General features: G+C 45.3%; 2 protein-coding genes across 3 annotated transcripts in view; both read right to left on the reverse strand.

Moving 5' to 3' along the window:
• Nucleotides 1-10,470, reverse strand: part of ITGB4 (integrin subunit beta 4) — a 101,262-nt gene extending 90,792 nt beyond the window's left edge. Inside the window, exon 1 of the mRNA XM_056858023.1 lies at nucleotides 10,385-10,470. Within this exon, the coding sequence (XP_056714001.1) occupies nucleotides 10,385-10,389 (5 nt within the window). The 5' untranslated portion in view covers nucleotides 10,390-10,470. The remainder of the gene's footprint in view (nucleotides 1-10,384) is intronic.
• Nucleotides 10,471-17,310: 6,840 nt separating this feature from the next.
• Nucleotides 17,311-18,123, reverse strand: part of SAP30BP (SAP30 binding protein) — a 50,733-nt gene continuing 49,920 nt past the window's right edge. For both annotated transcript variants that reach the window (XM_056860110.1, XM_056860101.1), the window contains one exon: nucleotides 17,311-17,494. In XM_056860110.1, coding sequence (XP_056716088.1) covers nucleotides 17,313-17,494 — 182 coding nt within the window. In that variant the 3' untranslated portion in view covers nucleotides 17,311-17,312. The remainder of the gene's footprint in view (nucleotides 17,495-18,123) is intronic.

Here is an 18,123-nt window from a genome sequence, read left to right on the forward strand (position 1 = left end):
ACGCTGCTTTGTAACTGGCTGTAGTTTATTTTGTTAAAAATACATCACAAGCTGCCGCCAGCCCTGCAGCAGGATTCTTTCATTTTAACTGAACCGAGTGGCCATTTTACAGCCAAAGCAGAGAAGTGTCTGGACAAACACCCCAGCCCCAACCAATTTGTTTCTGGCTATCTCAATGCAGGGGTCATAAGAACACCCGCACAGTCATTTCCATTTCCCCGTTCTATCAGTAATCTAGCACTGGCAAACAAAACAAAAACGTCTTTCATGCCTATAAGAGGACATGTATAAGGGGAGGGCGGGAAATCAGCCTGGCTCTGTTCAATCCCGAGGTCTGAAAACACACCCTGTGAAACTGACTAAGAGGACGGGATGGGGGGTGGGGGGGAATCAGCTTGGCTCTGTTCGATTCCCGAAGTCTAAAAACACTCCCTGTGAAACTGACCAAGAGGATGGGGGGGGGGGATCAGCCCAGCTCTGTTGGACCCTTAGGTCTGAAAACACTCCCTGTAAAACTGACCAAGAGGAATGGGTGGTGGTGGAATCAATCTGGCTCTATTTGATCCCCGAGAAAACACTCCTTGTGAAACTGACCAAGAGAATGGGGGGGGGGGGGAATCAGCCCGGCTCTGTTTGATCCCAAGGTCTGAAAACACTCACTGTGATACTGACAAGAGAAGGCGTATGAGGGGAGGGTGGAACATCAGAGAATGGGCGTGGGGAGACAAACCCAAAGCAAAACTATCCACAGGAACGGCTTTCGATCTGGGATCGAGGGAGATTTTAAATTTGTGGCAAAACAGCATCCTGAAAATGTGGGGGAAATGCAGGGCGAAGTGACTACTGAGGGTCTGAAAAATCATGCATAATTCCAACAAAGCCTCAAAGCAGCCTGGCAGTGATCATGATGTGAACTACTCATGCATAAAAGGCCTCATACTCCTTCCAGTCTTAACCTTTCCCATATTTAAAGCAATTACACTGCCCAAGAGGCAGCACAATGTACAATAAAGGCTTGCCACTTTCAAAGACCTGATTCAATTTGTCAGCTTTGTTTGCTCCAAATCCAAATATAAACTTTTAATACCTAAATCACATATTCCTATGGAGTTTGGCAGACTTAACTTATTTACCTTAATTCTCTACTATCATGAAGTTCAGAAGGGATGAAAGAATTTATGCCATACATGTATGATATTCCGTCATCAAAAGTGGGAGACTAAGGGTACAGTTCTCATGACACTTTCCTAGTAGTAAGCCCCATTGAATAACATGGGACTTGCTTCCAGGTAGACCTGCTTAGGCTTGCTCCCTAAATGTATGACAGTACAGACAAAGTTAGACTGCAGACAAACTGCCATGCCCTGATTTTTAAGTATCCTAAATCATTGACTAAACACAGGCCAGGACAGCTTGAGCCAAAGAAGAAGAAGAGTTGGTATTTATATGCCGATTTTCTCTACCACTTAAGGAAGAATCCAACCGGCTTACAATCACCTTCCCTTCCCCTCCCCACAACAGATACCCTGTGAGGTAGGTGAGGCTGAGAGAGCTCTAAGAGAGCTGTGACTAGCCCAAGGTCATCCAGCTGGCTTCATGTGGAGGAGTGGGGAAACTAATCCAGTTCACCAGATTAGCCTCCGCCACTCATGTGTAGAAGCGGGGAATCAAACCCAGTTCTCCAGATAAGAGCCCACTGCTCCAAACCACCGCTTTTAACCACTACACCATGCTGTATTTCATACCACCAGGACAGAGATTTTGGCTGGAGATTTCATAGCCAGCTTTCTGATTCGGTATCACTGATGGCCATCCCACAGCAGCCCTCTCAGATGGCATTTGTGTACAATTGAAATGACACAGATACAGAACTGGACTGGGGGCTACTGGAAAATGAGTTCATTTAGGGAGCAACCCAACTCAGTAGGCCTCTTTTATTCAATGGGGCTCATGCCCACGAAAGTAGTTTAGGGTCACAGCCATAATTCGTAAGTGTTATTATTTCAAATTAAGACCTGGGTTCCACTTTCTTCCTATGCAAAAAAAAAAAAATACTGGGACAGGAATTTAACAGCGGGAAAGCATCCATAAGCAGGTGTCTAAAATGAATTGGGAGGTAGAAATTGTAAATTTAAATTTGTAAAGCGAATGTTTCTTTGAAACTAAAGTACAACTTCTGCCTCGCAGTGTGCAGAGACAATTAAAAAGAAATTAAAGGCAGAAGGAGGAGACCAAAAAGATTCCTAGCAAAGAGCGCCTCCTCTGCTGCCCACTTGCACACTCAGAAGGTTCTGTTTTAGTCTCCCCATCGTATGAGCTTAGCCTTTTGTACCTTCATTATAGCCGTTAAACTTGCCTGTATTACTGCAAGATGAACTCTTCCTTGTGCTGCGCAAGAAGCAGCCGGTGGCTACAACAATCAAATAATACAAGGACTCTTTTGTTAAACTCAGATCCCAGAAGATATGAAAGGACTCAGTGTGTTTGTTCCCCTCCCCGCCCTGCCTGTCTTTGGGCTTTTTCCGTCTCCAGTGGGGCTCTGCTGGACAATAGTAGTTTTTGCCCACGCCCCTCCCCAGTCCTGTCTTCTCAAGGCTTGCACGTCTCTCTCTTCATTTCTGAAGTCTCAGATAGCGGCAGAAAACACAGTGCCTGAGGAATTCAGGCTCATTCAACAGCTTGGTTGCTGCGTCTGCAGAAAGGTCATCTACCTGGACACTGCATGTTGTTTCTTGGATCTGATACAAGGCTAACACGCTCCCTCCTAGCTCTCCCTGGCTACCGGTTCCATGGACCTGAAGCCTTGAGACAGCATGGGCTATTAGGGTTGCCATCCTCCAGGTAGTACCCGGAAATCTCTCCCGCTGTTACAATTGATCTCCAGATGACCAAGATAAGCTCCCCTAGAGACAATGGCTGCTTTGGAGGGTGGCCTTTATGGCATTATACCTTGATGAGGTCCCTCCCCAAACCCTAAACCCCCAGGGTCCATCCCCCCAAAATCTCCAGGTATTTCCCAACCCAGAGCTGGCAACCCTATACAGCACTATCAATAGGGTTGCCAACCTCCAAGTAGTGAAATGCCTATAAACTTCATTTATAGAAAAACATATATTCTTTCATATGTATAAACATTCATAGGTTCATGAGGTGCTATGCTCAAAAATAGAGCATAGCATCAGGCAAATATATTCTACCCACACATGGAAACTTTGGGAACGTTGGCATCCATAACTATAAGAGGCCAACAGAACACGTTGCCTGGTACAGGCTTTCCCCGTAGAGAAAAACAGTGTCTTACCTTCACTGTTAGAAATGTGAATCACAAGACCAAGTGCTTGCTTAGAGACAGCTTCTACCAATCTCTATATACTATGTTAATTAAAGAAAGGCAGACAACCAATGTTTAGTAAGTCGACGAAATTGGAACATCCCTAACCAAAAGTTATAACTGGGGTAGCAATCCTTTGTTCTGTATGAAAACTGTCCTGCGCATTAGGGCAGATTTATCCGGTATGTATATTGAGCTCAATAAACTACTGCTTTGAACTATCAGCCTCCCACTGTGTTATATTAATTTAATAATCGAAATTAATATTATAACACAGGCATTACAGTAGTCGCTGGAGATCTCCCACTATTACAATGGATCTCCAGCTGATAGAGCGGGGTGGGGAACCTTTTTTCTGCCAAGGGCCATTTGGATATTTATAACATCATTTGCGGGCCATACAAAATTATCAACTTAAAAATTAACCTGCTATATTCGGTCAAACATTTAGCCAAGAGGCACGACCAGAGACGGCTCCGAGTGTCTGCCATGTTTCTCCACAGCCCGGGTGGGAAAGGGTTAACACAGTTTCTTAGGCGGTCCTAGCAGCTCCATAGCTAATGACTCTTCTGCAAGGGGGAAAGAAGGTTCCTTTTCTCAGCAAAACAAACTCACATCCACCTTGAACAGAGGCTATTCCTGTCCGTGGGAGGGGGCAGATCACCAGTCCTAGATCCTTCTGAGCTAGAGATCTGCCAGGACCCACGAAGGGCCAGACCAAATGATTTCGCGGGCCTTATACGGCCCCCAGGCTTGACTTTCCCCACCCCTGTGATAGAGATTTGTTCACCTGGAGAAAATGGTCGCTTTGGCAATTGGACTCTATGGCATAGAAGTCCCTCCCTTCTCCAAACCCTGACCTCCTCAGACTCCACCCCCAAAATCTCCAAGTATTTCCCAACCTGGAGCTGGCAACCCTATTTCATACCAGTTGTAGACCATTAAGCTGTAAGGTTTGGTCCAATTGCATTTTTTTCATATGGAAAAATTAATTTTGCTAGAAACTGTGGAGGAAAGACTGGGTTTATACAACACTGCAGAGGGATGCACAGAGGAAAGGGAACAGGCCTATGGAAAAGGACAGGCACCTGTGCTATGTCAATGGTCTCTAGGGTTGCCAGCTCCGGGTTGGGAAATACCTGGATATTTTGGGGGCAGAACCTGAGGAGGGTGGGGTTTGGGGAGGGGAGGGGCTTCAATGCCATAGAGTTCAATTGCCAAAGCGGACGTTTTCTCCAGGGGAACTGATCTCTGTTGCCTGGAGATCAGATGTATTAGCGGGAGATCTCCAGCCACCACCTGGAGGTTGGCAACCCTAGTGGTCTCTCCATTCAAAGACTGGAGCTGCCTATCCATTCTCAAGCATTCTTCATTTTTAAAGACTTTGTGCTTAAATGCTGATTTACAAGTAAGTCTGCAGGCAGTGCACAAAACCCAAGAGGGGGACACAGTCTGTGCAATATCCCTGCTTTGGACATGTCAGCATAAAAAAGCAGAACAGAAAAGCATTTCTGCACCTGTTTGCTGGTGCTTTTTGTAACCTTTGAAACTGAGGAAAAGGTGAGTTCTATATTGACCCAGGAAAAGGTGTGCAGATGAAGTGAGCTTGACAGATACAGAAAAGAAGACTGGTCCAGGCTTGATATTTTAGAAAGCATGAAGGAAGGCATGAAGAAGGGGACATAGGATGCCAAGAGCAGAGCATGAGAATTAGAAACTAGTTCATTTAAAAAATAAAATCTGAGATAATTTAGGAGGAGCTGCGGGATTCTGTATTAGATGGCACAAATATGGGATATGTAGGGTTGCCAGGTCCCTCTTCGCCACCGGTGGAAGGTTTTCGGCGGAGTCTGAGGAGAGCAGGGTTTGGGGAGGGGAGGGACTTCAATGCCATAGAGTCCAATGGCCAAAGCGGCCATTTTCTCTTGGTGAACTGTCCTCTATTGGCTGGAGATCAGTTGTAATAGCAGATCTCCAGCCACCACCTGGAGATTACCGTATATACTCGCGTATAAGCCGAGTTTTTCAGCCCAAAAAAGGGCTGAAAAAGCCGAACTCGGCTTATACGCGGGTCAATACGGTAGAGGGGGGAGGAGGGGGGAGGGAGAGGAGGGAGGGGGGAACTTACCATTCTCACCGCCGCCCCCGCCGCCGGGCCCACGAGGGTTCTTCCGGCCAGCAGCGTCCTCCTGCAGGACCGGGAAGGCTGCGCCACTGCTGCCGCCGCCGACTCTCCTGGTGAGTAGGGGGTTCAGGGGCTCTTCCCCCTCCCCCCCTTGAATGGCACTGGGGTCGGGGTGGGTTGGGAGGTCCCGGGAGGCCGGTGGGAGGGCGACCTGGGGCAGGGGCAAGATCTTCCCTGCGCTCTAAAATGGCGGCCGCCATTTTAGAGCGCAGCTTTACCAGAAAAGGGAATTTCTTATTGACCCTCGGCTTATACGCGGGTCAATAAGAAATTCCCTTTTCTGGCCTCAAGTTTGGGGGGGGTCGGCTTATACTCGGGTCGGCTTATACCCGAGTATATACGGTATATCAAAATAGACACTTCTGTGTACAAACAAGTTCAACCCAAACACACACAGAATATTGACTCATATTAACATAACCCAAAATGTAATGGGAATCAAAATACAGAATACAAAGATATCATGGAATCAACAATGTACCAAAAAATGGTGTTCCACTATATGTTACAATTCAGATATGTTGACCAGGTACGTATACAATCAATGACAATATCTCATATTAATGTCATAAATCCTCTTTTGTGTTTTTTACAGGAACAATATTCCTTATCAGTTCTTGTAGGTTATCCGGGCTGTGTGACCGTGGTCTTGGTATTTTCTTTCCTGATGTTTCGCCAGCAGCTGTGGCTGGCATCTTCAGAGGAGTAACACTGAAGGACAGTGTCTCTCAGTGTCCTTCAGTGTTACTCCTCTGAAGATGCCTGCCACAGCTGCTGGCGAAACGTCAGGAAAGAAAATACCAAGACCACGGTCACACAGCCCGGATAACCTACAAGAACTGATGAACTCTGACCGTGAAAGCCTTCGACAATATTCCTTATATTCAACACACGTCAGGTTGACAAGAAAATCAGGCTGAAAAGGAATTCAACACATGTCAGGTTGACAAGAAAATCAGGCTGAAAAGGAATATGGCCATTTCTGTTCTTATATCTTCATCAGTTCCTCTTCAATAACATATATTCTTGGCATATCATCAATGGCCTGCAGCCTATACGTTGGTACAATCTCCTATTAAGTAGGTACTGGTCCTCCTGCCTCAACGGGCTAGTTTGATGCAATATACAGCATACTGGTTCCTAACTGGTATCCCAGTTAGGAACCAGTATTCTGTATATTGCATCAAACTAGCCCGTTGAGGCAGGAGGACCAGTACCTACTTAATAGGAGATTATACCACCTGGAGGTTGGCAACCCTAGGTATATGGCATAATCTGTGGCAAAGTCATGGACATGCAGATTCCTGTTTACTTAATCTGCGAGACAAGTAAGAAAATGGGCACCTCATTCATAACTTTTTCTCCTTCCTGCACACACAATTGTGCAGTCTGATCACAGTAAATTCAGCCCTTATCCAGCTTCCTCTTAAAACAGAGAGAAGAAGTAGGAATTAGCACAAGATGAATCCAGGAAATGGAAGAATCCCTGAGTATTAAACTGCAGGGCTGCTGGGGGTGGGGGAGCTAAGGGGGCACAAATTCCAGGATCCTGGTCACCCTGGGACCCCAACCTGGGGGTCATATGATTTAGTTTCATAGGATGTATGGGTCTAGGTTGTATGAGGGTGAGCTCTGGGGAAACATCATTTGGGGGCCCATGGTGTTTGGAAGTCCTGGTTAAACTTATTTGCAGATTGTCTGGTTCTCATATAACTCTCCAGATTTACTGTGAGTCTGGACAGAGAGTAATCCTGATCTTTTACCAGCCATTATGCCATCTGAAGTGCCACACCCTACACACTGAACTATGCTAAGTAGGCCTGGATTAGGGTCGCCAACCTCCAGGTGGTAGCTGGAGATCTCCCGCTATTACAACTGATCTCCAGGCGACAGAGATCAGTTCCCCTGGAGAAAATGGCTGCTTTGGCAATTGGAGTCTATGGCACTGAAGTCCCCCGCCCTCTCCAAACCCTGCCCTCCTCAAGCTCTGCCCCGAAAACCTACAGGTATTTCCGAACCTGGAGCTGGCAAGCCTAGCCTGGATACAAAGCCATTCGTAGCTGCCACCATGACCCTTCCCATTTCATGCTATCTTTTCTATGTATTCTGAAGCCAACAGGTTTAAATGTCCATGACTCAAAATTCCATATACAAATTGTTGCACCAGAACAACTGTCATGGATAAAAGCAACTTAAATTCCGTACAGGCACTGTCTCTCTCAATGGGCTCGAAACAAAAGATGGGAGGTACCACTTTGTCACTTCCTTGCTGATACTCTGTGCCAGCCTGTACCAGCTGACTTTCTCCCTTGACAGCTATAAAGGAATTTAGCCATTCAATGTGAGTGCTTCCTCCATTATGGTAAAGGCAAACACTGCTAAGTTATCTCTAAAATGAAAAGAGAAAACTAGGCTACAGAGGCCTTTTATTTTAGGGACTGTCTGCTGTCCCCAGATATCAGTTCTAGCCCCAGGAGTGTATAATTTTGAGAAATTTCAGATCTCAACCTATACTTGCCAATTTTTAAAAGAGTGCTTGAGCAACAATCCTAATATTTTGCTGGCATTGTTAGGTACATTTTAAGGGTATGTAGCTCAGGCTAGTCCGATCGCGTGAGATCTCAGAAGCTAACCAGGGTCAGCTCTGGTTGGCACTTGGATGGGAAACCACTGAGGAAGTCCAGGGTTGCAATGCAGAGGCAGGAAATGGCAAACCACCTCTGAACGTCTCTTGCCTTGAAATCCCTACTAGTTTGCTGTAAGTCAGCTGCAACTTAATGGTTCTTTCCACCACCGACTTCAAGTGTTAAGCATGCATTCAGAACACAGCAGCAGTGAGTACACATAGTGAAGAAGAGTAGATTTTTATACCCCACTTTTCTCCACCTTAAGGAGTCTCAAAGCAGCTTACAATCACAATCCCTTCCTCTCCCCACAACAGGCACCTTGTGAGGTAGGTGGGGCTGAGAGAGTTCTGAGAATATCAGCCAGCAGGCTCCATGTGGAGGAGAGGGGAATCAAACCCAGTTCAGACTGACTTCATCAACGATCCTCGTCCAGTGGTCTTAGAAGCAAGTGGTACAGGCGCTCTGCCACTGAAAACAAATCTCTCTTCAGGGCAACTTCCATCATTCTAGCTACAAAAGGTCCTGCCCGATACACAATTCATTCTTTTGGGATGTTATTCCTACATGCCAGTTTTCTCCCCAATATTCCCGCAAAGGGAGACCCGGTTTCAGTCCCACCCCTTTGATTTTCATGCCCACTAGGCTACACACGAACGTTTTCATCCACACACTAAACTGCTTTCGGATTCTCCCGTCCTTTTCCTCAAAAACCCCATGTTGTTGAGATACAAGTCTAGACTACTCCCCTCTAACAACTTGAAAAGTATGAACAGGCAGGACGTTATAATGCCAACAAGGAAAGGCAGGAAATCTTAACAGAATAGGTTCCCACCACGAGAGAGAGGGTTTTTTTTTGTATTATAACGGAAACAGTAGCAAACATTAACATCTTCAGCCAGAAGTTTCAGCACCCTCTAACCACCAATTATCTGGGGTTCCTTTCAAGAATTACAAGCTATTTCTTTGATAAGTGTACTATGTAGCATCAGTACCTAGGAAAGTCCCATCTAAATATGAATTCTCCTTGATGCCTGTCTCTTTCCTCCCAAGTGATAAGCATTCTCCCGTTTCTAACTTTCCTACAGACTTCACCCATCCAATAATATAAACTTGCCAGGAAAAAAAAAAACATTTTGCAGTTGCTGTGATTTAGCTGTTAAGTGTGACTAAATGGTTAACGTAGCAAGAGACAGGTGCTGGGACTTACAAGTGTCTGGAAGGAGGGTCCTGTTTATGGATTCTGGGGTGTGTGTGCTTTTCTCCCCTCTTCTCCCCACATTACATGCCACTGTTACCCTGGCCTGAGTAAATCTCTGCTCAACTCACAGATTGCGCCTACTGAATGATCTCGTACACACATTACCTGCTTTTCCCTTGCCTCAAACCCACTATGCCAAAATCAGGACAAACATTGAGCTTTCAGTTAAGCAACACCCACGTCGCTCACAACAATTTTACTGTCTTCATCCTGAACTTGACACTGGGTAAATAGAATCCTTCAGGATTTCTGTAGACCTAACATTTGTGAGATTGTTAATTCTTTTAACACACACTTCCTTCTGCCATCTTGCAAGAGAATGCCCCTCTATCATACCGGAAGGGCTCCTGTGCATTTGATAAATGTAACAGTGATGTGACAGGCAGAAATTAAACATGTAAAGCCTCCCCCACAGTTGCAACACCTTGCTAGGATAGTTTTCTCCTGTTGATTTTCTGCCTGATAGGCAGTTGTTACATGTTTAAGAGTCCTCTGGAGGGCTGAAAAAAGGCATGAACCCTCTTTTCAAGGACAGGTTACTTTCCCCCCTGGTGAAGAGGAGAAAGGGCACAAATCCGGTCGACAACATTTGTCTTAATGATTTCACAACCCAAGCTGTATACAGTGCCGGGGATTTGTATGAGCATGTGAGAGAGAAAACAGCAAATTTCTTTTTAAAGAAACAAATCATCTCCAGAAAAGCAAAAAACTCTCCCAGCTCGGGAACACCAAAACTGGCTGATCAACAACTGTTGCCAGGTTCCAGCAGGGCAAAGGCACGGGAGAGCACACTGCAGTGCTCAAAGGATATAAACATGCACACGGAACCCACGGCCGTACCCCTCACCAGCCAGGTGCCTACCTGCACGAGAAGCCCCATGCCTCATTTAACTGCTCCCTCTGGTTAATCAGTAAGTCAAGAAGAGAAAGAAAAGGCAAGCTCTTCCAACAGCGAAGGACGCAAATAAATTAATTCTACAAACCTCATTAGTGCCGGCTCTGATTCAAAGTCCAAATCCTGTGCAACAATCCAAATAACAGTCACCCACACACCAAGCCAAGAAATTCCTCCAAAGACAAGGGTGGAGGGGGGGGGGACACTTCACCACTTCATTGCCATTCCCAGATGCAGCATTGCCTTTCCCCGATTCCCAGCTTGCCGCTTCTCTCAAAACACTCTCAGAAGCCAGGTTAAAAATCCTCAGGGACGAAGAAGAGCTGGTGAATCTGACATACCTCTGCACGGATCCTGGCGCCTTCTGACCGACTGTTGACTTTCACCTTTTTTCTCCCCCGCCTTCGGATCGCTGCTGCTGCTGCTGTTTAGGGCTCCCTCTGCCTGTCTTTCTTTCACTGGGGCATATGGAGAGGTTGCATTGCGGCAGGGGGAACAGCTCTCGAGCAAGTGAAGTCGGAAGAGACAGTTTTTTATTTCAGCTCAGGTGTGTGTGTGCATGAGGACGAGGGGGGGCTATCTGTGACTCAGGTTTGTCTGGCATTCCTGTGAGTTATGCACACCTGTATGGGCAAGAACAGCCTGGGCAGCCGAGCTTGTGCTATCTTCTCCTCTTTTGCAAACATGTTTAAAAAGACACCCACCCACAGGAAAAGGGTTGACGCTAGGAGCTGAGGCAGAGCCCAACCCAGGCTGTACTCCTGCAACAAAGATTCACTAAAGGGATTATTTGATAGCTGGGAAAGATTTTTTTTTTTAAAGTCTCTAAAGTGCAATAAGATGTTCTGTTGAATAAATCCAGCTCTTCACAATTGAATGGAGGAATCATTGTTTGGTTATAGAAAGAACTCTTGCTGGCTTGTTTCTTTTCCAGCCCACCCCTTTCCCAACCCAGCCACTTTCCCTCTTTTAGATCTTTTCCTCCAAACTTCCTATGCTGCGGAAGCGAAGATAACAGCATATTTGAGTCCAAACAGCCTGCTGAGGAAAAACTCACGGCCCTCCAACTTTCTATTTCCTCTGCTGTCAGACAAGTTTAATGACCAGCATCCTCTGTTTGTTGCCTCAGTTAGGACAAAGAGCAACAGCTCCAGATTGAGAGCGTCAAGCAAAAATGAAAGAGGCTGATTCCCTAAACTGGCATGACTGGAAATGCTAAAATCCTGGTAACCCAAAGGACAATCCTGTTTGTGCAAATGGTCACTTTGCTCCCAATGGGGTAACGCCTCCAGATGACCTACTCTCCAAGAGATAGTCACATGAAGCAGCCTTCTACTGAATCAGACCCTTGGTCCATCAAAGTCAGTACTGTCTACTCTGAATAGCAGCGACTCTCTGGGGTCTCAGGCAGGGGTCTTTCACATTACCTACCTGCCTAGTCCCTTTAACTGGAGATGCCGAGGATTGAACCTGGGACCTTCTGCATGCCAAGTAGATGCTCTACCACTGAGCCACAGCCCCTGCCCAAAGAGGTGCATTTAGATAGTGATGGTGCAATAAGAGGTTTTCTTTCATACTACGGCCTTTTATGTATGACTGTTTCCCTTGTGGTCACCCCTTCGACAGCTTCAGGGCTTTGTTTTGATTATGCACGCCATTTCCGACTGTCAAAGGTTGTCTTGCTCTCCCCCTGTGCTGCCCCACATTTTGCCCATGTTTTCAAATTCACAATAAAACAGGTCTCCGAAAATGCGGACAAAACACGGGGAAATGCAGAAGGAGAGAGAGGCGACCTCCGATAGTCAGAAACAGCATGCATAATCAAAACAAAGACCCGAAGTCATTGGAGGGGTGAACGCGAGGGAAACAGCCATGCATAAAAGGCCCATGTATTGTTCTGTTAAAAGGATAGCTAAGATAGTTAGAGATGTACGAATATGTATCCATTACCAGACTCCTTCATAATCTTTCCAGAAGTTTCTATGTTCCTCAAATAATTTTAGAGCACAAAGAATATACCCACTAGTTTGTTATCGATAAGCCTTTACCAAGCTGCACACTCCATGCATTTCTCCACATTTGAGAACCTTGCATACGTTTGACACAGCTTGCCTAGCTTAGATGCTCAAATGTTTGGGTGATGTGTCTTAAGACGGGATGACTAGAGCTTTATTAATAGAAGAGCTAGACGCTGTGAAAATGTAACATTCTTTTACTAGCGCAACAGTAAAATCCTGAGAACACTCTCCTAGGAGCAAGCCCCACTGGATAGACCTGAGTAGGACTTGCTTAGGAAGGCACTGCAAGCAAGCCAAGGATCCATTGGCATTGCTATTTCTCTCCCCCCGGTGCATGTGTGGAAGGAACATGGTGGCATTCCTGGGGTCTCTGAGAGACCAGGGGCAAGGCTGTTGCCAGATAGAGGATGAGGGAATAAGCTACTGCTAGGCTGACTGGAAGATGAGGGAGTGGTCAGGGAGATTACTACTAAGAGACAAGAGATTTCAGTTTTCAAATCCTTGCAGGGCATCTCAGTAGCCAGGGAGTGGGAGAGATTCCTTCACTCTACATTGGTATTACTTTGTTATGACATTTACTTACCCAAGCTTGCACTATCCTTGCTGGAAAAGCTGCTGCGGGCTATCATTTCTGGAGTGTTCATACATTCATAGACAACAGCCTGAGTAGCAAAGCCCATATTTACGTATTTATTATTTCAATTTAATACCCCGCTCTCCCCAGCTGAGACCGGGCTCAGAGCAAAGGGTGGTGGTAGTAAAGTGCTGTGATGGTGTGGGGGAAAGGGCAGAACTCTTCAGCATCATTTGGATGTAGGGAAGAATACTCGTGGTTGCTTTTGGATTCATTTGTAACATATGAATGGGCTCTCATTCTCTCTTGACTGTAGCCAGCCCCTGAGCCATTGGTTATTTTTAAGGGAGTAATCACGGAAGGCCCAGTCATGAAATACCCAACGGGCACCTTCGTGAGCAGCATTAGCTAGGGATCCCTGCTCACAGAACTTGCTGTTGCGTGACTCACATTACTCTCGTCACATTGTTCACACATGCATACCATTTGCAGAAGCTCGTCTGCATGCACGTTGGGAGTGCTTCAAAATGTATGGATCGGCCTTGAGGATCCTTGGCTTGGACCTGGACTCCTTGAAGAGTTGTCCTTCTTGAGCATAAAGCCTCTCCAGAAAATCAGTAGAACAGCTGAAGAAGCAGTTCTGAGTCATTTTAAAGGGGTGTGCTGTCTAGAGATACAATATAAGCTTCAGCTATCTTTCAAAAACACCATTTCACAAAAGAGGAATGGGGTGGAGGAAAGGAAGAGATCCAAACCATGCCCTTATGAACCTTTCAGCTGTTTTTTTTATAACTCCTGCATGCCTTTCTCTAAATTTCCACTTTTGTTTTGATAACCAGAGGCAGGTCAGCTCCCCAGTATTATTTTTAAAAGATTTATGCCTGGCTTTCTTCCTTACTTCAAAGCAGTACTGTAATACCAGATTTAAAAAAACAATTAAAAATTAAACTCCACCCAATGTCAAGCAACAGTTAAACTAATACAGAGAACTAACAGAAGGAAAAGATTAAGGAATATCTGAAAGGACAATTTAAACAGGGGGGATTTACAGCCCTTCTATAAGGTCTGTCTATAGCACTGTATGTTGGCACATGGGCCTACATACATGGGCCTATACGGATTAGTGTCAGATTAGGACCAGAGAGACCCATAATCAAATCCCCACTCTGTCATGAAGCTCACTAGCAGTGCCATCCTAAAGTTACAGTTCCAAGTCCATTGAATTCAATAGACTCAGAAGCATGTGAGTCTACTCAGGATTCATCTGTAGGTGACCTTGGTCATCTCTCCCCCCATCCTACGGTTCTATGCCTCAGAAAGAGTGAAATGAAAACTCTGTTGGAATGGAGAAAGTATAGCAATGGCTTTCATTCCTGGAGGGGCTGTGGCTCAGTGGTAGAGAATCTGTTTGGCATGCAGAAGGTCCCAGGTTTGGCATGCAGAAGGTCCCCGGCATCTCCAGTTAAAGAGACTAGGCAAGTAGGTGATGTGAAAGACCTCTACCTAAAACCCTGGAGAGCCACTGCCGGTCTGAGTAGATAACACTGACTTTGATCGACCAAGGGTCTGATTCAGTATAAGGCAGCTTTATGTGTTGCTTCCCCCCAAAAGTTACAAATTATCTTAAATGAAACCATTCTCTTGATACTACTGAATTGACAATTCACAAAGATGTCAAGGCAGATAGATACCAGTATTAAATTTAGCAGTCATTATGGGTAAAATCACAGGAAACAGAGAAATAGGAATAAATGGTCAGTTCTTACAAGGGGGAAGCAAGCAGTGGGGTCCCATAAGAACAGGCACTGAGAACAGTACTATTTGATTTGCTCATAAATGATTTAGAACTGGAGTTAAACTGCACGGAGGCCAGATATGCAGATGATACCAAAAGACTGAGTCGGGTGAAACCAAAGTAGATTGTGAAGAGCTCCAAGAGAATCTTCACAAGCTGGGTGAGTGGACAATAAAGTGGCAAATGAAGTTCAGTGTAAATAAGAACAAGGCGACGCTCACTTGAGCAAAACAACCCAACTTTGAATGTATACTGATGGGGTCTGAACCAGTAGTTACTGAGAAGGAAAGAGATTTTGAGTTTGTAGTAGATAGCTCAGTGAGAATAGTGACTGTGTGGACAGCAGTAACAACAAAAAAAGTGATCCACACTAAGGACCACTGAGAAAGGAATTGAAAATAAAACAGCCAACATTGTAATGCCCTGTATAGACCTATGTTAGACTCATTTGGAATACTGTATATGGTTCTGGTCACAGTAGCTCAAAAAAGATGTTACAGATCTGGATAAAGTGCAAAAGATGACAACCAAGATGATTAAGTGTGAGGAATGTCTGTGGCTTTTCAGATTAGAAAAAAAATTCAAGGGTGGGAGAAGGAACATGATAAGAGGTTTATAAAATAATAGATGGTGCAGAGAAAGTGGCTAAAGGGAACTTTTTTCTCAACCCGTAATACTAGAACTTGGAGGCACCCAATGAAGTTGATAGCCAATAGATTCAGTGCAGGCAAAAGAAAGTCCTTTTGCACCCAGTGATTAATTACATTGTGTAATTAACTGTCAGTGCATGTAGTGATGGGCACAAATGTGTGTGTGCGCGCATGTGTGCATGCCATCAAGTCACAGCTGACTTATGGCGACCCTGTAGAGTTTTCAAGGCAAGACATTCAGAGGTGGTTTGGCCACTGCCTGCCTCTGCATGGGCTGAGAGAATTCTGACTGGCCCAACTGGGACTGGCCCAAGGTCACCCGGCAGGCTTCATGTGGAGGAATGGGGAAACCAAACTGGTTCTCCAGATTAGAGTCAGCTGCTCTTAACGACTACCCCACACTGTCTTTAAAACGGGTTAAGACAGATTTATGGAGAATACTTCCATCATTGCTTACTAGCCATAATGACTAAAGGGAACCTCCATATTAAGAGGCTTAAAACTTCAGAAAGCAAATGCTAGTAGGCAGCATCAGGCAAAGGCCTCGGCCTCCGTGCCCAGTTTGTTGGCCTTGCTGGACTAGATGGACCACTGCTCAAGGAAGTCACTCTTGCCTATAATTTCTGGAGGCAGAGAGGTCAGGATGTTCAGTTAGTCAAAGTAACTTGCTAATGAATGGTACAGGATACAACCAATTTACTTCAGTATCAGTGTGGTGTAGTGGTTAGGAGTGGTGGTTTGGAGCAGTGGTCTCTAATCTGGAGAACTGGGTTTGATTCCCCACCCCACCACATGAGCAGCGGGTCTAATCTGAAGAACTGGGTTGGTTTCTCCACGCCTACACATGAAGCCAGCTGGGTGACCTTGGGCTAGTCACAGCTCTCTTAGAGCTCTCTCAGCCCCACCTACCTCACAGGGTGTCTGTTGTGGGGAGGGGAAGAGAAGGTGATTGTAAGCCGGTTTGATTCTTCCTTAAGCGGGAGAGAAAGTCGGCATATAAAAACCAACTCTTCTTCTGGTCTGATCCAGCAGGACACATCTTATGTAAAGAATGAGGACACAGCTTTAACGTTCTGTTTTTATAATCCAAGGTGTAGAATTTACACAGGTAAGAAAGTTTATATAAATTTAAATAGACGGCATCTTTGTCATGACATAAGCACCAAACGACATTACTGTAACCAGTGTTGCTACCATGCGTACCAACATCAAAGGTGCACAGAGGTGGGTTTTTTTGGCCAAAACATGGCACTTAGTATGGAAACTCTACTTGCTGCTTCCTTCTTTTACAACCACTCTCCCACCGGCAGAGCTAGGTTCTGCACAATGATTCCTAAAACCTAGGCACAATCTCTGGTGTGGATTTTCACCGTGATTCCTCAAATGTCAAAGCTTTCGAATTCCCTGATCTCTGAAAGCAGAACAAAATGAGTTACGCAGGGACAACTGCATATGTCTACATAATAAACAGCATGAAAACCAATCTCTGGATTATATTACTAATGGTTTTGGCTCAAGGAAGTCACTCTTGCCTATAATTTCCTGGAGACAGAGTGGTCAGGATGTTCAGTTAGTCAAAGTAACTCGCTAATGAATGGTACAGGATGCAACTGATTGATTTCAGTATAGCTGATAACCTATCTTTCTCTTTAAAGCTCTAATTTCACAGAATTTAAGGATCCTGATACACTTATAATACACCGCTTATTAAGCTCATATTTACATGTTGACATTCCATTTCACACAATAAAACACAGGGGTTCTCCATCAACAAAGATGAAGAGCCTCAGTAATAAATATGTACAACTGCGGAAACCACTATTACTCCCTCTTTGTTCAGGAATGGGACGTCCATTTCAAAATAGTCCTTTTGCTCCAGGAGAAGGGTCCTTCCTTTGCTTCCAAAGGTGATGCTTTTGGCATTAGTCAGCCTGAAAAAGAATACTGCAAGTTTTTCACTGCCCTTGCATGTGCCCATGTCACTGCTTCGCCTTTTTCACAATGGTGCCAACTGCAGAGATCACAGTGGTTTTGGAGCCGCTTGCGCTCGTGGTCACCGTGACGACAGCTGGCAGCGTTGCCGTGGTAGTCAGAATAGTGGGCTGAGAGATTGTCGTCACGGGAATGGCGGAATCCCACTTGCTTTTCCTCTTCTGTGCATCTATATGTTTAACAGGCAAGCATTAATATCAATAGCCCGTGTCCAATGAGACCCGTCCTTTCACTGGCTCTTGAACAGCTACCCCCTAAAACGAAGAAGTCTTACTCGTTCGATTCTAAATTAGAGCCAATCCACATGCTGGCAAAAAAATAATAAAAAAGCATGTAGCACAGCCCTACTTTAATTGTCCTCCAGAATGCAAGCAGAGTAATAGACATATTTGAACAATTCTCCCACTGCCATAATCTTATCCCACTGAAAGGCTGGTATGTCAGGAAAAAGGGTTAAGTATAGAAGAAGAAAAAGAAGAAGAGTTGGTTTTTATATGCTGACTTTCTCTACCACTTAAGGAAGAATCAGGCTTACAATCACCTTCCCTTCCCCTCCCCACAACAGACACCCTCCAAGGTAGGTGGGGCTGAGAGAGCTCAAAGAGAGCTGTGACTAGCCCATGGTCACCTAGCTGGCTTCATGTGTAGGAGTGGGGAAACCAACCCAGTTCTCCAGATCAGAGTCCACCACTCCAAACCACCGCTGTTAACCACTACACCACGCTGGCCTTTTCCCTGACATGGTATTATCCTCTCCCCCACGATCATTCAAACATGCAATTTCCCCAAACTGTATTT

The sequence above is a fragment of the Euleptes europaea genome, chromosome 1, assembly GCF_029931775.1.
Source record: "Euleptes europaea isolate rEulEur1 chromosome 1, rEulEur1.hap1, whole genome shotgun sequence".
Lineage (NCBI taxonomy): Eukaryota > Metazoa > Chordata > Lepidosauria > Squamata > Sphaerodactylidae > Euleptes > Euleptes europaea.